We start from the raw sequence: 25,782 nt of genomic DNA on the forward strand, positions 1-25,782 counted from the left end.
TCCAAATTAAAAGCTCTTATTTAAATTCTCCTCAGTGCCCACTTCCCAACAGTAACCAGACTGGAGCGGCCGCGTTGCAGTGCGGACAGTGCTGCTGGCCCAGTGGCGCCAGTGCAGGACACACCAGTAATAATGAGAGTGCTCCTCGCCACCCAGGCTCTGTGCAAACGAAGGCAGCCCCGGCTCTGGGTGACACCACCTCCCCAGCTCCCGCGGCTGGGGAGCCACTTCACGCTGCGCGGTGTCCCCCTACCACCATGCCGCTCCCTGCCTGGACAGGGCTCTGCCCGTGCCATCAGTCCATCAAGTTCTTGTGCCATGGCTGGGCTGTGCCACCAAGGGCCCCCCACCTAGACCTGTTTGTGCCAGCTCAGGCCTGCAAAGGGGCCATGTGCCCAAGAGGTGGCAGGAGCTGCCTGAGTCCCTTCCCAACCAGACGGGTGCTGCCCTCATTTGCGCCTGCCAAAGATGGACTTCTTGCTGGGGTTCTTCTCGCCCACACTCAGGCCAATGAGTAGCCGCGCCTTCTCATCCTCCTCCTGCTGCTGCTGGATGGTCCCGTCAGATTTGCTCTCCAGCTTCCCTCGGGCCTCAGCACCAGCAGCTGGCTTCAGGCGCAGCTTCTCCTTGATCACCTGCGCGGCGGAGAGAGAGTCAGGAGACAGCACGGGCGGGGGAAGGCCAAGGCTTGTCCTGGCTGCAACAGCTCAGCCACAGACCTGACTAGGGTTCATGGCCTGGGGCTCCCCTGCACAGCCTGCCCCAGAGGCAGGGACTTGGCAGCAATCTGGGCGAGCAGAGTGAGCCTGGCAGAGACAGCAGTGCCCACTTCAGCCCGGGCATTTCCAGCAGCCCCCCAGACAGCTCATCTGCAGCCTGTCATTTAAATCCGCTTCTGTACCAAGTGACTGGCGGCCAGCTAATGTGAGGCTGATTTTCTGAAAGGCCCCAGCGGTGACCCCGGCAGTTACAGGCCGGTCAGCCTGGCTTCAGGACCGGGCAAATGAGTTGAAACTACAGTAAAGAGCAGAACTGTCAGACACACAGAGGTGAACATGATTTTTGGGGGGAAGAGTCAATATGGATTGTTTAAAGGGAAATCATCCCTCACCAATCTGCTAGAATTCTTTGAGAGGGTCAACGAGCATGTGGACAAGGGGGACCCAGTGGATAGAGTGTACTTAGATGTTCAGAAAGCCTTTGACAAGGTCCCCCCTCACCAGAGGCTCGTAAGCAAAGTAAGCTGTCATGGGGTAAGAGGGAAGGTCCTCTCATGGATTTGTAACTGGCTAAAAGACAGGAAACAAAGGGTAGGAATAAATGGTCAGTTTTCAGAAAGGAGAGAGGTAAATAGTGGTGTCCCCCAGAGGTCCGTACTGGGACCAGTCCTAGTCAACATAGTCATAAATGATCTGGAAAAAGGGATAAGCAGCAAGGTGGCAAAATTTGCAGATGATACCAAACTACTTAAGATAGTTAAGTCCCAGGCAGACTGCGAAAAGCTACAAAAGGATCTCACAAAACTGGGTGACTGGGCAACCAAATGGCAGATGAAATTCAATGTTGATAAATGCAAAGTAATGCAAATTGGAAAACATAATCCCAACTATATGTGTAAAATGGTGGGGTCTAAATTAGCTGTTACCACTCGAGAAAGATCTTGGGAGTCATTGTGGATAGTTCTCTGAAAACATCCACCCAGTGTGCAGCGGCCGTCAAAAAGCGAACAGAATGTTGGGAATCATTAGGAAAGGGATAGATCATAAGACAGAAAATATCCTATTGCCTCTATATAAATCCATGGTACGCCCACATTTTGAATACTGAGTGCAGATGTGGTCGCACCTCTCAAAAAAGATATATTGGAATTGGAAAAGGGTCAGAAAAGGGCAATAAACATGAGGAGGAGTATGGAACGGCTTCCATATGAAGAGAGATGAATAAGACTGGGACTTTTCAGCTTGGAAAAAAGACGACTAAAAGGGGATATGATGGAGGTCTATAAAATCGTGACTAGTGTGGAGGAAGTTAGGAAGTGTTATTTACTTCTTCTCATAACACAAGAACTAGGGGTCACCAAATGAAATGAACAGGCAGCAGGTTTAAAACAAACAAGAGGAAGCATTTTTTCACACAATGCACAGTCAGCCTGTGGAATTCTTTGCCAGAGGATGTTGTGAAGGCCAAGACTATAACAGGGTTCAAAAAAGAAACAGATAAGTCCATGGAGGATTGGTCCATCAACGGTTATTAGCCAGGATGGGCAGGGATGGTGTCCCTAGCCTGTGTTTGCCAGAAGCTGGGAATGGGCGACAGGGGATGGATCACTTGATGATTCCCTGTTCTGTTCATTCCCTCTGGGGCACCTGGCACTGGCCACTGTCAGAAGACAGGATACTGGGCTAAATGAACCTTTGATCTGACCCAGTCTGGCCGTTCTTATGTTCTCTGCCCTGCCCAGAGAGAGACTCACCATGGGCACAGGCCCAGCACAACTCAGGAGAAGATGAGGAGGGAGGGCAGCAAACTGGAACCAGACAGCAGCAGGCACCAGCGCGGGAGGGGGTATAACTCAGTCCCCAGGGCTAACAGTAAAACCTGGAGCAGATCTCCCCCCTGCTCCTTCAGTTCGGGGCCCCCCCTTCAGCGGGGGGAGGGTCCGGGCCCTCACCTGTGCTACCAATGCCTTGCGGCTGTCCCGCTTCACTGCCATAGCGAAGTCCAGCCACGTCCACGTGTTGTTGTGATACTCCAGGCACGGCAGCACCAGGTTCAGGTCACCCCAGTCCACGCTGTTCTTCTCGCCCTGCGCCAGACAACGTGTCAGACCCCGCGGCCAGAGCCAGCCGATCATGGGCCTGCGCCGCTGGCCGTGTTCCTACAGGCTCGGAGCGAGACCCAGCAGCCAGAACCCCTGGGCTCAGGGGAGCGGAGACGGGCAGAGGGGACCCAGAGCAGAAACGGGGACGCCGGCCCCCTGCTGAGGGCAGTGTGCTGGGGCCCAGGAATGGCCTCCTCCCCTCTGCCCCACGGCTCAGAAGAGTCATGCATCCCAGCCAGCCAGACGGCAGTGACAGTGCACAGGAAGAAGGCAGGGGCTCCCTGTCCCAAGAAGGTACCAGGCACCCTGTAGTACCCACGGCCCATGGGGCAGAGAGGAGAGGCAGAAAGTGAACTTCAGCTCAGCCCAAGCGGGCAAGGGAAAGCCGTGAGAGCAGCCCCTGGGCAGCCCTAGGGATAGGGCCAATCAAAGGGCAGGACAGCCCCTCACACACAACCCTTCCAACTACACCCTCCGGGGCCGGCCCCACCTCATCCCACCCCAGCACATGCCAACGGCTATCCCCTCCCTCTCCAGCACCCTCCGGGGCCGGCCCCGCCCCAGCACACGCCCACGGCTGTCCCCTCCCTCCCTGGCACACGACCACAGCTGTCCCCTCCCTCCCCAGCACCCTCGGGGCCACCCTGCCCCAGACACCATGCTGGAGGCAGGCACTGACCTTGTAGCTGACGCAGAGTGGCACCTGCGGGATCTTGATGTAGATGAAGGAGTTGTTCATCGCCGCACGCTCCTTCATCTTGTCAATGTCGTCCACGGGGTGCTGGGAGGGACAGAGCAAGAGAAGGGGGAAGAGATGCACAGCTGGCCACTGGACCAGTGGGAAGGGGGCGTTGCTCATTCAGGAGAGCAGCCAAGGCTCATCTCTCTTCCCTGCCACGTGCCAGGGGACCCAGGATGGCACTCCCTGGTCTGCACCAGCTGCTCAGCATGCAAGGGGCAGCTTGGCTGACAAGTGTGAGGGTAAGTGGGTGAATCCCTCACAGCCCTGGGGCAGGACTGCCCAGCCCACTGCCCCCTGGCACTGCGGGAGCAATCGCTGGCTCTAGGCTGTCTGAGCCTCAAGACGAGCCAAACAGACGCTCCTGGGGAGGCTTTAAAGGAGACTCCCCGCAAAAGCAGTGGGGTGGGTACCTCGGGGGCTTTCCGGAACGATCTCCTGACTCCTGACGTCCGGTTCAGTCCCTGAGCGACTCCTTTCCCTGGGCCCAGTGAGTCTTCAGCCACAATCAGCTGCCTCGGCTTCACCACGGGCATCCCTGAGAGAGAAGGGAGCACTGTGGTTATCCAGCCTGACCCACTGCAGTACCCCCACACTGATCCCTGCAGCCAGCCAGAACCCTGGCTGGGCTAGGGCAGAGCTGGTAGAAACAGAGACACTCCATGGAACAGAGTGCACCAGGTCCTTCAGCTGGTCCAATGGTCAATGACCCTCACTGCTAAAAGTGGGCACCATATTCCCAGTGTGGCTTCAGCTCCCAGCCCCTGGGTCTCGTTCAGCCTTTGTCTGCTAGACTGAGGAGCCCTCTCCGCTCACATACCTTCCTCCAGGTAGGTATTTACAGACCGCGATCAAGTCACTCTTCCTCTTCTCTTGCCTAGCACTGGCTGAGCTTCTCTCCCGTCACCGTAAGGCAGGTTTTCCAGACCTCGAATCGCTGCAGCTCCTTTCTGAGCCCTTCCAGCTGGCCCACGTCCTTTCTGAAGTGTGGACCCCAGCACTGAGCACTATCCCCATAATGGTCTCCCACGGGCCGTATGCAGTGCAATCACCTCCCTACGCCTGCTCCATATTCCCGGGCGGATCGAGCCAAGGATTGCATTTGCCCTCTTAGCCAGCACATTGCTTCAGCTGGTTTCCACCATAACCCCATGTTCCTATCAGAGTCCCCACTTTCCAGAACACAGCCCCCCCGTAAGTGAGAGCTGCATTCCTGGCTCCTAGCTGGAGGACCCAGCCTTTGGCTGCATTAAAATGCAGGTTGGCCAAAGGCGCCCAGCTTCCCCAGTGATCCACATTGCTCTCAAGAACTGCCCTCTCCCACCATTATCCACCACTGCACCAGTCTGGGCCTCAGCTCCAAACTTTACCCCCAGGGATTTAATATTTTCTTCCACACCACTGACAAGAGACTGAATAGCGTTGGGTCGAGATTAGACCCAGGGGACCCCACATGACGAGGAGTCCCCATTTACAATCCCCGTTGGGGGTCTCTTGGCCAGCCAGCATGTACCCCATCACTGCACTGAGTTCAACTGGGGGGTTGAGCTGGCCTGTGCTAGGCCCCTCCCTTCCTCCCCACAGGGCACACTTACCCGTCGTCACCAGCTTGGATTTATCCTCCTCATCCCCCACCTCCTCCTCCTCCACACTGCGGCCAGGGAAGAAGAAGCCCATCATCCTGTGGAAGAACTGGTGCGTGAGCTGGATGGTCAGGGGCACCACGTTCACCTGCAAGAGGAGCAGTACGTCAGGGGCCAGTGCACAAATCCTTGTGCCGCCCTGCAGCCCAGGGGACCCTGGCCCCATCACCCAGATATCCAACCAGCATGGGTGCGCCTGCCCTGTTGCCTACAGCACCTCCTACTGGGGACACAGAGGAGCGGAACACCAGCCCCAGGCCTGCCTACCGACCCCTAGGATCCACCCGTAGCCTCACCTCAAAATGTTCCTTGATAGAGATGCCTCCCACTGGCGGACGGACCTTGCTGAATATCCGCAGAGCCAGCTGCCGGCCCGACTGGCAGGAGCTCTGAGGGCGCAGCACCACCTGCAGGGCATAGATGGGGAGGCAGAGATGGTGGGCACAGCCAGCCACAGGCCCAGCTGTACCTGGTTACGCCTCTGAAAACCCCACCCACAGGCTGGCTGCTTCCACTCCCCCTCCCCGGCCAGGGCCCACTCAGCCTCCCGCTGGGCTGGCACTTGCCTTGTAAATGGCGTTGGGCAGGAGGTTGTTCATGGTGACCCAGCCCAGCTCCAGGAGATGCTCTGCCGTGTCGTCCGACTTGTTCACCTGCAAACAGAGCCATCAGCCTATGGACCCCAGCGCACCCCTTGCCCCTCCTCCTCAATGGCGGAGCCTGAGCGCCTCACAGAAGGGAGCTGGTGCCGCCCGCTGGGCCCGGTACCTTGCTGTAGAGGAAGCGCTGCAGCTCCAGCTCAGCGATGCCCAGCTGCCCGTCTTCCTCGGTGAGGCGCCAGCGCGCCTGAGCGAAGTAGAACTCGGTCCGCCGGGCCACACTGATGTCCTCCAGCTGTTTGCGCAGCTCCATCTTGTTTGCCCGCTGCAGCTGGAAATCTTTAAAACACCTGCCCAAGCAGGCGAGGGAAAGCCGTGAGAGCAGGCCCTGGGCAGCCCCGGGGCTAGGGCCAGTCGAAGGGCAGCCCCTCAGAGCAGCCTGGGGGAGAGGAGGCCTGGGAGCCCCAGGGAAGCAGAGCGGGGGTGCAGTGGCGTGGTGGCTTTGGAAGGCGGTGGGACTGGGCGGCACCGGGGGGGCAGCAGGTCTTGGGCAAGCTGCCTCCCTGCTCTGCACATCAGGCTGGTGGGGGCTGGTACCTGATGAGAATGTTCAGCTCCTCACTCTCCAGCTGCAGATCAGCCTTCTCCTGGCTCAGCTGCAACTGCAGCTTCTGGTTCAGCTCGAGCAGGTTCTCGTTCTTACTGTCATCCTGCAGGGACTGAAGAGCCAGCACCAGTCAGCACCTCCCCAGCCTAAGCAGGCCCGAACCAGGGACCTGCAGTCCGCACGCTGAGCCAACCCCAGCCCAGGCCTCACCTTCATGATGGAGTACATCTGCTTCTCCAGCTGGCGGATCTGGGCCACGTGCTGCCTCACGGCCTCCTGCAAGTGCAGGATGCTGCTGCGCTGCTCCTCAGGGTTGCTGGAGATCTCCAGCTGGAACCGCACCCTCTGCTTCTTCTCGCTGTGCTCCTGAGGCCAGAGAGAGACAGGAGAGGTGAGGGGTCTCTGGGGAACTCGCTACGCCTGCGCGCCGCTCAGGCCCACGGGTACCTTGCGCTTGGGCTCCACATGCAGCAGCAGGTTGTTGACGATGTCCAGGATCATGGCATATTGCGCCGGGTTGGTCGAGATCTCCAGGTCGTGGTGGATCAGCGTGAAAGTGTCGACGGCTCCTGGGGAGCAAGGAGAGGAACGGGCGTTGGGGCAGCCCCTGTGACAGCCAGGGAGTGCTAGGAGAGCACGTGGGGGGTCGGTATAGTCCCTGGGAGCTGCAGAGGGAACCGCCTACGGGGCTAACACACAAACAAGGGCCAGGGCTGGGGAGACCAAGTCCACCCCTGCCCCCCAGGCAATGACAGCTCAGAGACGCTACACAGGCCCCAGCAGGCACAGACAAACCCGTCTCTCCAGCCCACAATGCTCTGCCCCCCTGTGCCGGGCTTTGCTGGAGCGCGGCATGAATTGTGCACTTGGCTGTGAGTGCCGTTCCCTGGCCTCCGAGAGCCAGGCAGAACGAACCGGAGATCAGCACCAAGAAGGGAAAGCAGAGACTGCACCCGGTGCCAGACACCCCAGGGCCCCACTAAACGGAGCCGGCAGCTGCCCAGCTCTGACCCAAGGGAGATACAGCCCCTGCTAAGGGTTACACAAGAATTCGGCATGTTGAGGCCTGTGGTCGTGGCCTGCCCCCAGGAGCTCCCTCCCAGAGGGGAGCAGAATGACCCAGAATGCGCAGGGCCGCACCCTCCTGTTTCTTCAGCAGATCCTCCTTCTCCTGGTTGGCTGGGGCGTCGGGTGGCTTGATCTGCGTGGCCAGCTCCGGGTCAATGTCGTGGCTGTAGCTGATGTAGTACATACGACAGCTGCACCGGGAGATGATCCTCTGCACCTGCTGGGTCTGCTGGGCTTCTGAGGGGTGATTCCAGTCTGGGGGCCAAACATGGCAGCTGTCAGGGCCGGTGCTGCCACCCCCAGGTGTGAGGGCCCCGATTCTCAGACAGTCTGATGCATCAGAGTGCAGGGGCAAGGGTGGGGGGCAGGGGGGAAACCTCTGGGATCTGAACACAAGGTGGGGGAAGGGATGCACGTAAGTCCTCTGCAGAGATACCCCAGAATGTTTCCTTGGGCAGGGACCCCAAGCCCATCCCAGTGTGGGGCGCTACAGGAGAGGGACAGAGCTCTCAGCTGGGCTGGCTCTGCTTGTCCCTCAGGTGACACACAAGGACCAAGGGTAAAGAGAGGGCCCAGCAATCCCCGGGTGCTGGTGTGAACGATTCTCAGGCCCGAGGCTGACCTGTGGTGGTGCTGACCATGCCGCCCACGGCCTGCCCACTCTCCATCAGCTCCTGCACCGAGTCCAGGCTCCTTTGCCGATGCTCCTCGATGTTCTTCACCTGGGGCAGGAGGGACATTGGTGACTCCCCAGGCCTCGGGCCCAGCCCAGCCAGAGCTGGCCGTCCCTGGGCTTGTCCCTGGGGGGCTTGTCCCTGGGGCTGGCTTGGTACCCTCTCCCCCAGCTGCCTGGCACTGGGATCCTGCCCTGCCATGGATTTAGGGGGCTCCAGGGCTGCCTTCACTCTTAGGCCTCTGCCTCTCAGCACCCTGGGGCTGTGGCTGTGATAAACCTCTCCCGCATGGGAGCTAAAGAGCCGCGGCCCCCCTACCCCACCTGAGTTCACCCCGGCCAAGCAGCCGGCCAACAGCAACCAACCTCCAGCCACAGCTGGCCGTCCTCCCTCTCGGCGGGGCTGCTCTCAGTGGTGGCGAAGTACTGCATGCCGTCCAGCAGGCAGGTCCATGAGGTCTTCTGCTTCAGGGTGTCTCCGTACCAGGCGGGGTGGTGCAGGCACTGCAGCAGCTGGGCCTTGGCAGCAGACACGATCACACAGCCCTCGGTTTCTGCACCACGCAGCACCATCTGCAGGAGAACAGGCCCCTAAGTGACCCTGCCAACTCCAGGATGGGGCAGCCGAGCCGGGAGATAAACCAGAGCCAAGAAGGCCTGCAGTGTCTGCCCCAGCGGCAGCGCCAGGGAAAGGAAGACACAGCTGAGTCACCACCTCTCCCAGCAGGGGGCGCTGTAGGGAGCGGGGCAGGAGCTCTGGCTGGCCTGTCCCAGAAGCAGCCTGGCTGGGACCGGGGTACCTGGCAGTTGACCAGCTCAACGAGGCAGTTGCGGGTGAAGATGTCGTCGGTCTGGCAGGCAGCGATCCCACACAGCTGCTCGCTGGCCCCCGACTCCTCCTCCGTGAAGACCACGAATTTATCTGTCTCCTCAATGAGCTTCTGCAGCATGTAGGCCCCTGGGAGCAGATGGGGGTGGGGGTCAGGGCCGAGGGAGAGGGAGCCAGCCCTTGGCCAGCTGGCTGTGACGGGTGCTGAGGTGGGTCAGTACAGAGGGAGGGAGGCCCCTGGGAGCAGACGGGGGGGTCGGGGCCGAGGGAGAGGGAGCCAGCCCCTGGCCAGCTGGCTGTGACGGGTGCTGAGGTGGGTCAGTACCGAGGGAGGGAGGCCCCTGGGAGCAGATGGGAGTGGGGGTCAGGGCCGAGGGAGAGGGAGCCAGCCCCTGGCCAGCTGGCTGTGACGGGTGCTGAGGTGGGTCAGTACCGAGGGAGCAGACGGGGGGGGGTCAGGGCCGAGGGAGAGGGAGCCAGCCCTTGGCCAGCTGGCTGTGACGGGTGCTGAGGTGGGTCAGTACCGAGGGAGCAGACGGGGGGGGTCAGGGCCGAGGGAGAGGGAGCCAGCCCCTGGCCAGCTGGCTGTGACGGGTGCTGAGGTGGGTCAGTACCGAGGGAGGGAGGCCCCTGGGAGCAGACGAGGGGGTCAGGGCCGAGGGAGAGGGAGCCAGCCCCTGGCCAGCTGGCTGTGACGGGTGCTGAGGTGGGTCAGTACCGAGGGAGGGAGGCCCCTGGGAGCAGACGAGGGGGTCAGGGCCGAGGGAGAGGGAGCCAGCCCCTGGCCAGCTGGCTGTGACGGGTGCTGAGGTGGGTCAGTACAGAGGGAGGGAGGCCCCTGGGAGCAGACGGGGGGGTCAGGGCCGAGGGAGAGGGAGCCAGCCCTTGGCCAGCTGGCTGTGACGGGTGCTGAGGTGGGTCAGTACCGAGGGAGGGAGGCCCCTGGGAGCAGACGGGGGGGGTCAGGGCCGAGGGAGAGGGAGCCAGCCCCTGGCCAGCTGGCTGTGACGGGTGCTGAGGTGGGTCAGTACTGAGGGAGGGAGGCCCCTGGGAGCAGACGAGGGGGTCAGGGCCGAGGGAGAGGGAGCCAGCCCCTGGCCAGCTGGCTGTGACGGGTGCTGAGGTGGGTCAGTACCGAGGGAGGGAGGCCCCTGGGAGCAGACGAGGGGGTCAGGGCCGAGGGAGAGGGAGCCAGCCCTTGGCCAGCTGGCCATGGTGGGTGCTGAGGTGGGTCAGTACTGAGGCAGGACATGTGTGGAACGAGCTGCGCAGCTCTGGGGGACGGGGCTGTGTGCCGAGCGGCATCCCGAGGGTCCCACCCAGGCGGCTGGGCACTCACCCCCCGAGGAGCCTCGCTCGCTGGTGGTGCCAGTCCCCCTCTGCGGGGGAAGGGCAGCGGACAGCAGGCGTTGTTTCAGCTTCTTAGCTTGCAGCTGGGTGTCGATCTTCAACCCCTTCAGCGCCTCGGTGGACAGGTTCCGCTTGAGCACAGCCGCCTTCTTGTAGCCGTCGTAGAGGCCAAAGGCGATGTCCCGGTTGGTGGTGGTCCAGGACGCCCGCAGGTCCACCAGCTGCAGCTGGTGGGTGTGGAAGGCGTCGGCCCCATCCCGCATGGTCAGCTCCTGGAGCCAAGCCGGGGTCAGACAACGGCCAGGGCAGAGCGACTCCCCGCTCAAACCCGCCCACCAGCAGGGAGGCCCCGTGGCCAGTGGGGAGCACCCTGGGCTGGGAACACCCGGCGTCACTCCCAGCGGGGTGGCCTTGGTCATGTCACTGTCCCTCTGGGCCAGCTGCCCCGCCCATGCTGAGCTCTTCGAGAGGGTGATCAGCGGCACCCAAGGCTGCCGAGTCTGCAGCCAGTGGGGCCCTGTTCAGTTTCTCCCTCATCCAGGCTCACCCTGCAGACAGCCAGAGAGCTAGTCGCTCCCCCACCCCAGTCAGTCGCTGGCCTGTTCCCTGCCTCGGCGTGGGAGGGGTCTGCGCGCAGCACGAGCCGGTGGGTACCTCTTCGGCCGTGCGGTTACTGTGCCGCTGGTAGGTGAGGGAGGACAGGCTCAGCAGGTGGGTTTTCTTCACCAGCGAGCCGAGCTGGTGGTCGGCGCTCTCGTCGCAGGTCGACGCCATCAGGTGCACGGTGACGAAGCTCAGGTCGCTCACCATCTGCGTGATGCTCCACTCCGAGATGAGGCGCCGCATCACCGTGCCAGCTGGGGGCAGGGGAGAGCCATCAGTGGGGGGACCCTGCCCCTCGCCCCCACCCCACCCTGCCAGGCAGGGCCCCCAGCCTCACCTTGGGGAATGAGCCGCTGAGTCCCTCGCGTGAATATGTGCCCCTGCCCACACTCCAGCTGGATCCCCCGCTGCTGGGCGAAGGAGGCCCAGTAATGCACCTAAGGGAAGCACACACAGGGCGCTGAGCGGGGGGGACGCAGGAGAGAGGCAGCCGACGGACCTCGCCACACTGAGCTGGTGGCGGGAGGGAACGCGAGGGGCCGCACCAGCCGCAGGGCCAGCCTTGCGCCGCACAGGGGCCCGGCCTCACCTGCAGCTGGGGGAAGAGCGCCGTGTAGGAGAGCTGCTTGTAGTGCTGCCCCAGCTTCTTCTTGCCGGGCTTCATGTTGCTGAAGAGCTTCCCGCGGCAGATGGGGCGCGTCACGCTGGTCCAGGTGGCCCAGAAGTTCTGCATCCAGCGCAGGGTGCTGCTGTAGAGCAGGATCCGGGGCTGGCACAGCTCTGAGAGCAACACACGTCAGCACTGTGCACACGACAGCCGCTGCCCGGCCCCCCAAGGCCTCTCCCTCGCCAGGAGCCCGCCCTCCCTGGGATGGCAGAGCCCACGAGCGCTCAGCTCGTCACCTGGCCAAGGTAGGCAGTGGGGGAGGGATACAGGGGATCTCCAGTGACCCCCCGCCTCCCAAACACAGAGCCCCAAACCAGCAGCCACCAGAGCTCCTAGCAGGAACGGCCACGCCCCAGTCAGTGGCTGAGCAGCAGCTGGCACGGGGCCACGCTGGGTTCCAGCAGCTCTGGAGTGCCCTTGCGGGGCAGCGCTCACCCCCGCCCGGCCGGGTCAGGTCCATCCGGATGGAGAGGTTGAGGTTCTCGGAGCGGAAGGCCCGGTACGAGTCATGGTGCTGCCCCACGGGCACCTCGGGCACGAACTCTGGGGAGCGCAGCACCACACTGTGATGGTCGTGCGGGTTCCCATGGCAAAGCCACTGCAGGTCCAGTGTCATGCAGAGCTCGGGCAGGTGGAGGAAGCAGCAGTCGTCGTACCTGCTCAGGGAGAAGGTGCTGGGTTGCTCTCCAAGGATCACAGCCCCCACCCCCTGCCCCCTGGGCTGACACTCACTTGGAGGCCGTGCGGACGTTGATGTCCAAGTCACCCTTGAAGACGAACTGGCCAGGTCTCCAGAGGAAGGCCAGGTGGCTCCACTCCCAGTGCATGTTCTCGGTGGTGTTGTACGGATCCTGCAAGACACAGGCGGAGCGTGAGGCCACCAGGCCGTGGGGGGCCCAGGTGCCCTGGACGACCCCACGCGAGTCTCACCTCGGTGGCCAGCTGGTGCAGGTTGGCCTGCTCGATGTCCAGGTGCCAATCCCCGTGGAAGAGAAGGCGGCTCTTATCCCACCAGGGCAAGGTGGGGCTGGGATCCTCCGAGGCCTTGGTGAGGAGATCCACGGACTGGCCAATCAGGGTCCAGGCCGGGTCCCAGCATGGCCCCCAAACGATGGTGTACTGCAAGATCTCCGCTAGGGACACAGACAGCGGCTCAGGGCAGCTCCCGGGCCCTGCCCCAACCAGATACAGCCTGGCCCAAAGTTACTTTCTGCACCCTCCCTTCCACAGCGCTGCCCCAGGACTCCCAGAGCTACCCAGCGCAGCCCCACTCCAGCATCCTGACCCCAGGGGGCAGGATCCCAAACCCCAGGCACTGCCCAGTCCCTGGGCTGGGGGGAAACCTGGGCCCATCGCCAATCCTCCCCCCACTCAGCTCAGAGGGGAACAAGCCTGCTTCGCACTGACCAGCCTCAAGGAGGGCAGCACCTGCACCTCCCCTCACAATTCCCGGTGTCTTAAGCCTGGCCCAAGCTCACAGTCCAGAGTGCCAGGGATAAGGCCACCCCCAAATCAGTGTGACCCTGACAGGAGAGCGGTGCTCCTCCAGTCCCAACTGGAGCCCACATGGCCCCCCAGCCCCTCTCAGCCAACCCAGCCCAAGCTCCTTCAGCAAGAGCCAGAAGGAGCCCCAGTCTGGACCCCAGCCGCATGCCCGCCTGTAGGATCGGGCCCCCCAGAGCCCACTTACAGTGGAAGTCATGGTAGAACTTCAAGGGAGGCATGTTCCTCTCCACAGCAGCATCCCCCCATGGCGCTCCCAGCTTCAGCAGCTGGCGGCGGCGAGAGCAGGCCTGGCCGCTCTGCTCCGTCCCGATCAGCCGACCCGAGAGCTGCCAGTCCCGGATCTCAAACAGGTAGCGTGGGTAGTCACGGATCCGCACTGTGGGGCAGAGCCAGAGACCACGCTGACTGCTGGACCAGAAGGGAGCCTGGGGAGGAGCCATGCATTCAGTGGTCTCCACTCTCCCCAGCCTCTGGGCAAGGGGCCGGGCAGGCGACACCCCCCGCTAGTTCAGAGGGACCCTACGTGGGGGAACCACAGTGCTTCCCACTGCATGTGGCCCGGGTGCCCGTCATGCCCCCACTTTCATGCCAGGGAACCAGAGCCCAGAGCTGACATGGCCATGGGGGCTGAGGAGCCCCATAGACACACTCACCGAAGAAGGTCTTGACGCTGCCCTTTAGCATGCGGCACCACTGGGTGACCAGTTCCAGCCCCTCGGGTGGGAAGGGGCTGACGCTGTCCAGGTCCCTCATCTGCTCCAGCACGCGCTCCACGCCGTGGAAGGACTCATCGGCCAGGGCCACCAGCTCCAGGCTGGAGAGGGTCCAGGTGAGCAGAGCCTTCCGCATAGGCATGTTGGCGTACAGGCGCCGGGAGCGCTGGATGTAGATCTCAATGTTCTTCCTCTCCAGTGAGGCATAAAGCTCCTCGATCTTGCGGGCGGGCAGCAGCTCGCCATGCTGCTTGCGCAGAGCCGCCACCTTGGTGTCCAGCAGCTGCAGCCGCTTGGCGCTCTCCTTGCTCTCGTCCTTCATCAGCTCGTAGTTGTCCCGCAGCTTCACCTCAAAGACGTCGTCCAGGAAGACCCAGGAGAAGTGCTGCACCTTGAGCAGGAGGTCCGGGGGCAGGGCCAAGCTCGGGGGGCGGCCCTGCCGGTGCAGGCTCTTCAGCCACTTCTGCACGCCCATGGCCTCGTCCAGCGTGCGGGAGAAGTCGTACTGGTAGGGGAGCTCGATGACGACGCTGGCAAAGGAGAAGGCCCAGACGCGGTTGCGCAGGGTGCGCAGGGTGGGGAAGGGGCTGCGATGCAGGATCATCTCCTCCAGCTCCGGCAGCAGCTGCACCTCCACCTCCTTGAAGCTGAAGATGCTGTGCTCGTCGAAGCCGGCGGCCAGGTCAGGGCAGTAGGCGTGGAGGGCACTGCCGTGCCGGCTTATCGAGACCCGCTCCGCCACCAGGCTGATGTAGCTGGCCTCAGAGACGAAGGCCGTGACCTTGGCAGAGCTCATCTCCAGCGTCAGGTTGAGGACTCTCTTTGGGAGACCCTGGGCTGGGCTGGGGGGCTTGCTGGGGCTCGCTGGCTCAGCGGCCTGGAGCTCCGGGGGGAAGGAGGGAGCACCCCTTCGGCCCAAGGTGCTCTGCAGCATGTCACGGCACTGGAGTGTGGCGAGGACGTGCTCATACAGATACATGTGGTCAGGGGGGCTCCACAGAAGGGTCAGGCCCTCGCCACACTGGACCTAGGGCACAGAAAGGGGCAAGCGGGCCTGGGTCTCTGCTCTGCCAGCGGCTCTTAGCACGCCCCGGGGCCAAGAGAGCCCACGAGGGCCAGAGCAGGCAGGGGCCGAGCGAGCTCCCCCACTGCTCTGCTGGCCACCTCACTCCTGACCCCCCCTGAACCCCCCCAGCCCTGCTACGTGCTGCAGCAGAGGCCTCCGGCCATGAGGCAGGGTGTGACACGGATGCACAGGGCCTAGGCTGAGAGCCCATCGCTCGCCCTCACCTGATGGCCCCACTGAAGTCCCAGTGTGAGTGGGATGACGAGCAGGTGCCCTGACCTGCTTGGTCACTCAGCCCACGGGCACATCTTTTGCCTGGCACTGCCGTCCCAGAGTGCCCTCTGCCAGCACCTACCTCCAGGGCGTGGACGCTACTGTGGTAGGTGAAGGAGAGCATGGAGATGCTGAGGATGGGGCAGCGGATGGCTGGGGCTTTGCAGCAGGGCTGCATCTTCTCAGAAATGCTCTTCACCAAAGCCAGCGCCATGCCCTGGACGCTAACCGTGCAGCTCTCGGCACTGCCCAGGGCAATCAGCGTGTCCAGCCTCACCTCCAAGGAACCTGGCAGAGACAGGAGGTTACCTCTGGGGGCAGGACAGGGGACAGCCCTCGAAGCCTCCCGCACGGGGCAGTGCAGGGAGGACCAGCAGCTGCCGACAGCCAGGACAGGACAAGGACACCCTCCCCTGCAGCAAAGGGCTGGTCACATCCCAGGAGCCCAGGGAGTGAGGGCTGCCGAGAGCCAGGAGGCCCCAGGAGGGACTGTGGACAGCTGCAGCGATGCGGCAGTCAACGTGGGAGTGTGGGAGGCTGAGAGCCTGGCTGGGTGTTTCAGGATCTCCGGGGAAGGAAGGAGCAGTCTGTGGGTTTGTCCTTCAGATGCCTGCACAGAGGGCTACTGCCTCCGTCTGGCTGGCGCAGCAGGTCCTGCGGGACGGCTGCCCGCCCATGGTGCTGCCCGCTGCCAAGCAGCCCCACCTGGTCACTTACCCACCAGGCTGGACAGTGTGAACAGGTTCACATCCTCCACCTTCAGGTCCACCTTCCAGAGCAGGCCTGCGGACTCCCCCAGGGAGGGGGCTGGCTCCACCGGAGGCTCTGCTGGGCTGGCCCCTGGGTGCAGCAGGGACAGGACCCTGGAGAGGCACTTGGTGCAGGTGTCCGACGACTCCACCTGCAGCCCCTGGATGGTGCAGTCCAGGAAGAGCGTGTCTGCCTGGGCGCTGGACATGCCCAGGGGCTGGTTGTAGCTGCCCTGCAGGGGGCACAGTCCAGTCACTGGCTGGCAGCTCGGAAACTGCCACATTCCCACTCCCAGCCCAGCCCAGGCAGAGCCCCTCCCCACTGCAGGATCCGGGGGGGAAGGAAGCGCCCCCCCACTGCCTCACATGCCTGCTGATCCTCCCTCCCCCGCTCTGGCGGGCCGCCTCTCTCACCTGCAAGTTGAAGGAGTCAAGGATGAGGGCCTCTCCCCACACATGCATGTTGGGCGGGTGCGGGGCCCTCTGGATGTGCGAGTCGTTCCCCACACGCCAGCACAGGTGGTCGATGGCCAGCACTCCCCGCTGGTGCACGCTCTGGGGGCGCAGGTGCTGGTAGTCTGAGGGCACAGAGCAGGAGGTGAGCATGGGCGGGGGCTCTCCTGACCCCCCGCTGTAGTGTGCGAGGCAGGGGCCAGCGTGCTCCCCTGGGGCTGGGGACCAAGCTGCTACCTCACCCCCAGAAACAATCCTGACCCAGACCCAGGAGCTGAGAAACTGCTGCAGAGCAGTGCCCATCCAGGCCTCCCCGCCAGGCTGGAGCACCCATTCCCATCACCTTCTGCCCCTCCACGCCATGCCAGAGGGCCCCAGCCCAGACCTGCCTCTTCTCCGTCAGCTGCAGCTGCAGGCACTGCCCTGGAAGCCACAGAGCCCTTTCCAAAGCAGAGGAGGGGCCCCACGGGCATGGCTGCAGCCAAAGCCCGGGCCGTGCTCTGCCCAGGCTGGGATGCATCCACCCTGTCACGTCTCAGGCTCCTACCTGCAGAGACGGCGTTGAAGCCCAGCGCGAAGGGTGGCGTGTCCCCCAGCTGCACAGAGATGCTGACGTTGGATAGAGAGGCAGAGAGGATGATGGGAGCCAAGATCTGGGGGCAGCTCCTGCCAGAGGGTGAGGAGGGCCATGGGATTAGTGAGCCCAAGCCCCCCTGCTACAGAACAGGCCCTGGAGAGAGCTCCTGTCCCAGGGCCACAGCAGGCCACATGCCAGCCCAGCCCCAAGGGCTGTTTCTCGTCTGCAGAGAGGCCAAGCTGCGCAGCTCCTGCTGAGTGGAGGGAGCCAGGCCATGCTCTGGGCCAGGGCAGGAATGCTCCATGGGGCAGGTATCGCACCGCACGCGGCACCTCTGGGGCCCGCCCGGTACAGTTTCTGGCTCACCACTGGCTGGGATTGGCAGGCAGCTCCACGGGGGTGGGTTACCACGGCTCCTCCCACAGGGCTCAGCGAGGTGAGTCCCTCAGGCGATAGTCCCCGGGGGGCTGCATTTACTGCTTCCCAGAGCCCAGCACACAAAGAAAGGGCTTTTTGCATAAAGGACCCCCAGGCCTGCCTGTGACTCGGAGCCAGCCAGGGCCCCACAATGCGGCAGGGCTGGTAAGGGTTTGGCTAGGGCCCCTCAGGCTGCTGGCTGACCCAGGCACGTGGCCCAGACCTGGGGTGGATTGATGTTCTCTCAGCACTGCTTTTCCCCTACGAAGAAAGGCATTCGCTTTGTGGGGGCTGGCTGGCGACTGGCAGACATCCGTGTGGCCCCTGGAGAGAGGTAGCCCCGTCTGGAGGGTGAGACCTGGGCCTCCCCATGGCTGGGAGCCTGCAACCTTAAGTGGATGCCCCGGAGGAAGCTGGCGGGGAAGGGAAGGTGCAGTTAACCCTCAAACCGCGGCACTCCGTGTGCTCTGCCCATGCTCCGAGGGAGGTGACCGCAGCTTCTGAGCACCCTAGCTGGAGACCAGGGGGTGGTTAACGACACCAGCCATCACCCTCCCTGGGTCCATACGTACCTTCGCCTGTGGCTCTGGAGCGGGGCCGGCACTCCTGGGCCCCGGCACTCCTGGGCCAGCGCGGTGAGCCAGTGAGAGAACTCTTGGTGGCGATAGTGGACAATGCAGGTATTGAGCAGAACAGCAGCTGACAGGTCTATGGCCGTGACCTAGAGATGGGGACAAGGGAGGTGTGAGCGAGACCTCTTCCCCGCTGCTCACGCGCATGTCAGCAGGCCCAGCCAGCTCAGGGCCTGCAGGCATCGATGGCAGTGTGGCTCGGTAGGTGCCAGGACACAGCCGCCAGAGTCACGCACTCACCTGCACGCTGGCTTTCAGGGAGTTCAGGCACACGATGCGCTGGCGGCTCTGGGACAGCAGCAGGCCATCTGTGGGGAGAAGGGGCGGCCGTCACCAAGCAGAGCTATGGGCGTTAGCCAGCCACCCCCACGCACGTGCTGCGGAGCTGGAGTACCCAGCCCCACCCATTGGGGCAGAGAGTGGTGTGCATCTCCCCTCCTCCTCCCGCAGTCCCCTGGACAGAGCCACTCCTCCCGCAGCAGCCCCCGCACTCGCCTTCCAGCAGCAGCTCGGTGCTCATCTGGCCCAGGTCGGAGGTGGGCGTGAAGTTCCGCAGCGGGATCTGCTCCTCGTCTCGCTGATACAGGAACTGCAGCAGCTTCAGGGTCCACGTGAGGTGCCTGAACCCACAAGAACCGGAGCCAGGCAGAGTCACAGGACACCCAGAAGGGAGCCATAGCTCCACCACCCAGCCCCTCCTGCCCCGCCCACTGGTGGCCAGCATGGATCCCGGGCATGGCCCAGCCCTGCCCCATCACTGCCAGGCCCAGCCCGTGGCAGAGCGCTCCTCACGGCCTCAGAAGGGAGGGGCGACCAAGGGAGCCCAGGCCATGCTCATTCCGCCCCCACTCCAGAGCCACCCGGAGCCTGGCCCATGGCCTTCTCACCCACAGCAATCCTGCCTCCCCCAGGGGCCACTCACATCTGGACCCTGCTGGCTGGAGGCCCTCGGGGAGGGGACACCCAGCAGAGGGCAGCCAGGGGAGAGGCATGGGCCTCACGAGAGCGCCTGCAGGCGGGAGGGATAGCAGAGCAGCTGGGCTGGGCATTCGGGCCTGTCATGGTGCCAGCTCCCCATTACCTCTGCTGGCTGTTCACAGACAGCACCACGTTGGTGTTCTCCAGCTCCACCTTCACCTTGCTGGGGATGAGCTGCAGAGTGCGCAAGCTCAGCAGGGGCAGAGACTTCGGGGCCTCCCCGGGGCCTGGGAGCAAGGGATAGACCTGGTCACAGGCAGGAGTCTCACCCCAGAGCTCCCCACTCCCCCTAGCAGGAGGCAGCAATGGCCTGACCTGCCCAAGAGGATCCCCTGGCTGGGACCCAAGACAGCATAAACTACCCCATGCCCATTCTGCCAGACGCATTCTCAGAGGTGCAGGGAACATGGGGGTCCTAGGGCACCCTCTCCCTTCCCCGCAGCCCCCCGAGACTTCCCAGGGAACGTGGCTGGCCGACCTGGGGCCAGGCAACCTGGCTGGTCCCCTGTGCCGCTGCGTCTCACTCCGTTGGCTGCCCGGCGCAGCAGCTCGCTGCAGAACAGCCCCTCATGCAGCTCTGCGTGTAGGGTCCACACGCCCAGGGTGATGCCCACCAGCTGCCATTTGCTCACGTTGACCTCCATGGAGAAGGCGAGAGCCAGCGCCAGCTCTGCCAGGCACGTGTCATCCTGTACGGGGAGGCAGAGGGTCAAGGAGAGCGAGATGACATCACAGGGGAGGGAGCCCATGGTGATGGGGGCAGCTTCTAGCCACTCCATTTATGTGCATCGGGTGCAGCCCTGCAGCCCACAACCGGTGCCCACAGGCAGCCTGGTCACAGTGCAGAAAGCAGGAGGTTGCAGTGTCCTACGCCCCCCCGAGGCTACAGCCCCATCTGTCAGCATCGCTCGCCGGGCTCCAGGGCTGGCCAGCGTCTCCAGCTGGGAGCCCCTGTGGTTCACGCCAGGCCTCCTGGTGCCACACCGGGTGGGCTCAGGCGACGGGCAGCACGAGCTCCCCAAGAGCAGGCGCTGGGCAGCTGCAGGGCCCCCCACCCTGGATACTCACCAGCTGGCTGCTCTTCAGCACCTTGCTGTTCACCTGGGACAGGGTCACCTCACAGTCCAGGCTGGGGGGAGAGCAGAAGAAAGCTCAGCCCAGACCTGCCAGGCACAGAGGGGCCCTGCTGCCCCCTAGCCAGGTCTTTCCAACTGGGGGTCTGTGCTACAGCCCCTGGAGCATCCACCCTAGAGTTGGACCATGCAGCAGGAGGCTGCCATCTGCAAGAACCAGGCATCACACAGGGGTTGGGATGGTCTCAGTCCCAGGAGGGAGAGGGTTAGGGTGCCATGCTCCTGGGGCGCCCTCCAGTGGCTACAGAGAGCTGCTGACCAAGAGGGAGGGGGTAGAAGATGAGGATTTTAACAGCCCTTGGGAGGGTGGGCGGAAAGGATGTTGCCAGGCAGGAGTCCCAGGAGCAGGCCCCCAGCCCAGCTCTACAAGGCACGGGGCGGGAATGGTCCCCCAGGACAAAGGCCACAACAGAGCTCTCGTGAGCCAAGGGAGCGGTACGTGGTTGTTACCCAGCCCTGGTCCCACAGGCCAGAGCAAGGGTAGAGTTACCGCTTCCCGTCGCTGTCCAGCAGCAGGCGCGTCCTGGTGAGCTGGATGTGCCACAGGGACTCGGAGGTGGCCACGTGCAGAACCATGATGTTGATGGACTCCACGTGAATCGAGAAGAGCTGGGAGCAAGGGGGCCATAGTGAGGAGCGTCTGCCAGGAGCTAGGCCTGCGCCCCGCCCACCCTCCTCCTAAGATCCAGCACACGGAGACTCACCTGGCTCAGGACTCTCAGCAGGGAGGGCTTAATGGGCAGGTCCCCCTTGCTCTCTTCTCTGCCGCCCTCAGCTGGAGCCTCAGGGACTGGGGGCCCTGCCGCCGGTGCCTTCTGGAGATCCACGCGGACCCGCACCTCGCCGAAACACAGCGCGAGGTAGCGTCTGCACAGAGGAACAGCGACCGCAGGCATTACTGCAGCTTAACACAGCCTGGAGTCCCTCCCCTACATCAGCCCAGCCACCCATAGTGCCCCCATGTCCTGCCCCCACACAGTCTGCACAGCCAGGGGAGTCTGAGCAGTGCCCAGAGACAGCTGGTCACTCCTTACGGCAGAGAGCAGGAGAATGTGACCTGCCGCAGCAGGCCGACGCCTACGGGCAGAGCTGGGGGACCCTGGCAAGGCAAGTGGGGTCAGGGTCTAGCCACGCTCCCAAGCACAGAAAAGAGAGCGAGGAAAGAGCCAGGGTGGGTACTTACGGCAGCTCATGGCTCAGGAGTTTACTGGAGATCCAGACATTGTCAATCTCCTGCAAACGGACAGACAAAAAAGTCAGTGGAGCTAAAGAGCCTAGCCCCACCCTGTAATGCTCACCCATCTTGTGTTCTCTCCCCCCACCCCCAGCACCCATCCAGCTTGCCAGCACAAGGACTAGCTGGCATCACACTGTGCAGATGGGGGAGCATCGGGGTTTGAGTACGGGGGGAGGAAGGGCCTAGGGCCAGCAGTGGGGCTAGGTGGAAAGGACTAGCCACGTGGGGATTCACTCAAGTGGCTGCATGAGCGGTTGCCATGGGATGTGAGACCTCAGCGGGTCACTGAGGGGGAAGGCAGAGGCCTCGCACACCCAGAGGAGCTGATCCCCGTCACTCTGAGCGCCTCTAGTACTACTCCTAGGGGAATTCTGCACCACTAGGTGTGCACAGAATTCATGTTCCCCGCAGATTTCTTTGCTTCCCTGCAGAAAAATGACTTTCTGATGGGGAAGCAAAGGGAAGCTGCAAGAGCAGTCACGCACCACTCCCTAGCAGAGCAGATTCATCATTTCAGGCACCCGGAGCAGCCAGCGGAGAGGTAAATCACTGCAGGGCTGGGGACACCCCAGCCAGTGGCTCCCATCCTAAGCTGGGATCAGCTGCTGGTCCCAGCTGCGCTGGAGGCAGAAGAGGACAGGATTTCCTCTTTCCCTGCAAGGAGTGGCTGGTGCTGGGTCAGACCCACCCCCAGCTGCAGGAAGCTCAACATCCTCCCCTGCTTCCTGCCCCCATTGCTTCTCAGCTGCGGGGGGGAGGGGTCACTCTTCAGCAAGTTGGTCCCCCATCCTCCTAACCCCTGTGCATCCAGACCTCCCATACTCAAGACACCACTGCCAAGCCAGAACCCCCCTAGCCCTCCATACCCGAACCCCACCCTATTGAACCTCAACCCCTGCCTCTGGCGCCCCCTGCACCCAGACCCCCTCCCTCACGACCCCCACCCCTGCACCCAGGCCACCCTGCACTGAGCTCCCTGCACTCAACCCCCCACCCTGATAAGCACCCTCCTGCACCACCCTGAGCCCCCACATCCAGACCCCCAGGCCGCTGACCCCCAACTAGCTGCACCCAAAACCCCATCACACCAAGCCCTATCCCCCCAGCACCCAGACCTCCCTGCTGAGACCCCCACACCCAGACTCCTCTGCTGAGCCCCAACCACGTTCACCTGGAAGCCCCTGCAGAGTCCCATTGTCCCTGCACCTGGAACCCTTCCAACGAGCCTCTGTGCATCCAGATCCCCCCACACCTAGACCCCACACTGAGCTGCCTGGCCCCAGATTGTCCCACACAGAATCCTCGGACCCCACACCTGCATTCCCCCCACACTGAGCCCCTCCACACTTGGATCCTGCCTGGTTGAGTCTGCCCACCCACACCTGGTGTCTCTGGCACAGAGGGACAGGGCCCCAGAGTGTTTCTGGGGCAGGCCCAGGCCTTGTGCTGTGTCAGGGTCAGGTGCAGCCTCACCGCTGAATCTGTGTCCCCGGGGTGGGGAAGCTGCAGGGTGATCTCCCACCTTCGTGCAGCCAGTGGCCTGTGCTCCCCATTGCCATGCTGGAGCCTCTGCATTTATTTATTGACAAATAAAACTTGCAGGATTTTAAAATATTGTGCATAGAATTTTTAATTTTTTGGCGCAGAATGACCTCAGGAGTATAGTACCCACCACCGTCTGCTGCTCCTGCTGGAACTTAAGGCTGATGTTTTGGAGCCAAAAGAACCCAAAGGAACCAATCTTCAGCTCTGCCCGGAGCCTCTGACGACACCAGTTAGTGGCCAGTCGGCACACAAGCCACCTGCAGGCAAGTCAAAGAGAGATCGGGTAAATGCCAGCTCTCCGAGCGGGTAAATGCCAGCTCTCCGAGTGCCCCCGGAGGGCCTCCCTGTCACTCCCAATCCGAACACTTGTCCCACCCTGTGCTTGCAGCTCAGGAAACAACTAACCTCGCTGTAGGTCCAGCAGCAGCTGGATTAATCACAGCCCCATGGAACAAGCCCTGGGCAGGGACTGGATCACTGAGTCTCTGCAGCACCCACTGCCACTGGGCCCTAATCCTGAGTGGGGCACTGCCACAATATAAAGAGTAAATACTGCGTGCCAATGCGGGAGTGGCACAGAGTCTGCGTTTGAACACGCCATGGCCTGGGCAGTGCCAGCCGGAGGGGGAAGCAGGGGGGCCACGACATACAATGGCCTGGACAGTGCCAGGCAGGGTGCTTGGGGGAGCCTCTGTCGGTCTCTTCTGGGGGGGCGCACACAAACCCAAGTCCAGGGTGTCTGGGGCAACGGACAACTCCCCAGCTGCACAGTCCTGGCCCCCAATGCACATCTGGGGAAATGTGCTGGGGCCTCAAGGCTGGGGGGCCTGGTTCGTGGGGTGATGGGGGCCCCCAGGGAACCCACCCCAGCCACTAGAAACGGCAGCTGTTCCAGTGCAGCAACTACATGCTGGGGTACCCGGGCACCAGCACCTGCCCCCCTTAGCGCCTAACGCTGCCCCCCACTCACTCCCCAAGTCCTCTGTTCCCCCACCTATGCTTGCCCCACACCCACACGCCAGCCCCCCGGCTCACCCCACACGCACCCCAGCCCTGGCTCACCAGCCCCCCAACACCGCGCACACACCCTGGCCCCCCACTCACCAGCCCCCACGCTCACCCACACACACTCCGCCCCCCCCCCCCGCTCACCGGCACCCCCGCCCACCCCACACCCCCTAGTCACCGGCCCCCCCGCTCACCCGCACACACTCCAGCGCCCCTCCACTCACCCCACACCCTCCCTGGCCCCCCGCTCACCGGCCCCCCCCCCCGCTCACGGGCGCCCCCGCCCCCCCCGCTCACCCCACACCCCCTAATCACCGGCCCCCCCGCTCACACTCCAGCCCCCCCCGCTCGCCCGCTCACTGGCCCCCCCCTACACCCCCGGCCCCCCCGCTCACCCACACACACTCCAGCCCCCCTCCACTCACCCCACACCCTCCCTGGCCCCCCGCTCACCGGCCCCCCCGCTCACCCCACACACACCCGGCCCCCCCCAGCCCCCCGCTCACCGGCTCCCCCGTTCACTCACACACACCCCCGGCCCCCGCTCACCCCACACCCCCTAGCCCCCCCGCTCACACTCCAGCCCCCCCCGGCCCCCGCTCACCGGCCCAGCACCAGCGCGCCCAGCAGCAGGGCGAGCAGCGCGGCGAGCAGCGGCAGCATCGCGGCCCCGGCTCCTTGCCCCGGCGCCCGGCACCGGCCCTTCCCCGTCCGCGCCCCGGGCCAGGAGCCGCCTCTGCGGGGCCGACCTGCCGCGAACCCGGAGGTGGGCGCCGGGAAGGCGGAGCTGCCGGGCCGACAGGGGCCTTCCCGGAGTGACGGGCCCGGACCGGCGCCGGGCGGGGCGCTGGGGGGGGACGCGGGGGGGGACGCAGGGGGGGCCGGCTCCGGGCGGGGATCGGCTCCGGGGGGGGCCTCTGGGGGGGTCGGCTCCGGGGGGGGGCGCTTGAGGGGGTCGGCTCCGAGAGGGGACGCAGGGGGGGCCGGCTCCGAGGGGGGGGGCGCTGGGGGATCGGCTCCGGGGGGGGGCAGGGGGGTCAGCTCCGAGGGGGGACGCAGGGGGGGCCGGCTCCGAGGGGGGGGGGCTCTGGGGGATCGGCTCCGGGGGGGGCGCTGGGGGGGTCGGTTCCGAGGGGGGGCGCTTGGGGGGGTCGGCTCCGGGGGGGGCCGGCTCCGAGGGGGAGCGCTGGGGGGATCGGCTCCGGGGGGGGCGCTGGGGGGGGTCGGTTCCGAGGGGGGGCGCTTGGGGGGGTCGGCTCCGGGGGGGGCCGGCTCCGAGGGGGGGCCGGCTCCGAGGGGGGTGCTGTCGGGAGCACTGTGGGCTGAGGGGATCTGCTCCGACAGGGTGAGGGGTGCTGTGGGCTGGCAGGGGGGTCTCTGTGCCTGGGACACCACCTGGGGTGTGAGCCTCAATGCCGCTCGGCCACCTCCCTCGTCATGTCACCACCCCCAACCCAGGGTCCCAGCAGGGGAAAGACCATCCTGCGGCCACCCCCAGGCTGTCCTGTCCAGCCCGGGCACGCACAGCACCAGGAACAAGGGTGCGTGGATCACAACTTTGCTCTGCCCAGGTCCGATACCGCACCCGTCATCATGGTGCCCCAGTGCCTATATACCTGAACATCCGTCATCATGGGATCTGAACAGCCATTGCCATGGTGTCTGAGCACCGGTCCCCACAGGATCTTAGCACCCTCCATGATGTCCAGACATCTGTCACCATGACATCTGAATGCCCATCACCATGGCATCCAAGTCACCATGGGGTCTGAGCATAGAGCGTCTATCCAGGACAAAGCATCCACTGCCATGAGATCCAGGCACCTCTTTCACCCAAACTCAAGGCTTAATATGATGGGACCCTACCCCTTTAAAAAGTCCGCATTTTGTGTTTGG

At 63.8% G+C, this 25,782-nt stretch overlaps 1 protein-coding gene across 4 annotated transcripts; it reads right to left on the minus strand.

Annotated features, from left to right (window-relative positions):
- Nucleotides 1–24,656, minus strand: KIAA0100 (KIAA0100 ortholog). 4 transcript variants are annotated; one of them, XM_037880488.2, is made up of 39 exons: nucleotides 24,491–24,656; nucleotides 23,006–23,135; nucleotides 21,280–21,329; nucleotides 20,801–20,963; nucleotides 20,587–20,705; nucleotides 20,032–20,092; nucleotides 19,442–19,652; nucleotides 19,067–19,190; nucleotides 18,481–18,605; nucleotides 18,226–18,293; nucleotides 17,926–18,074; nucleotides 16,907–17,025; nucleotides 16,321–16,484; nucleotides 15,875–16,139; nucleotides 15,240–15,445; nucleotides 13,759–14,845; nucleotides 13,290–13,481; nucleotides 12,530–12,732; nucleotides 12,332–12,450; nucleotides 12,035–12,255; nucleotides 11,522–11,712; nucleotides 11,270–11,369; nucleotides 10,984–11,186; nucleotides 10,319–10,601; nucleotides 8,951–9,108; nucleotides 8,517–8,723; nucleotides 8,100–8,199; nucleotides 7,550–7,732; nucleotides 6,857–6,978; nucleotides 6,620–6,775; nucleotides 6,400–6,521; nucleotides 5,972–6,152; nucleotides 5,770–5,856; nucleotides 5,500–5,610; nucleotides 5,156–5,291; nucleotides 3,974–4,098; nucleotides 3,501–3,602; nucleotides 2,672–2,806; nucleotides 1–635 (listed from the first exon to the last, which is right to left on the minus strand). In XM_037880488.2, exons 1-39 carry the CDS (start codon nucleotides 24,547–24,549, stop codon nucleotides 450–452), a joined length of 6,723 nt encoding a protein of 2,240 aa, XP_037736416.1. In that variant the 5' UTR covers nucleotides 24,550–24,656; the 3' UTR covers nucleotides 1–449. The 4 variants fall into 4 exon arrangements, 3 of the variants coding, with proteins under 3 accessions (XP_037736416.1, XP_043386928.1, XP_043386929.1); XR_005222639.2 differs by lacking the exons at nucleotides 1–635; nucleotides 2,672–2,806; nucleotides 3,501–3,602 and adding an exon at nucleotides 4,381–4,540; XM_043530993.1 differs by lacking the exons at nucleotides 1–635; nucleotides 2,672–2,806; nucleotides 3,501–3,602 and having other exon boundaries at nucleotides 5,156–5,241.
- Between the last annotated feature and the right edge of the window lie 1,126 nt (nucleotides 24,657–25,782).

Source organism: Chelonia mydas, chromosome 17 (assembly GCF_015237465.2).
Source record: "Chelonia mydas isolate rCheMyd1 chromosome 17, rCheMyd1.pri.v2, whole genome shotgun sequence".
In the NCBI taxonomy this organism is placed as follows: domain Eukaryota; kingdom Metazoa; phylum Chordata; order Testudines; family Cheloniidae; genus Chelonia; species Chelonia mydas.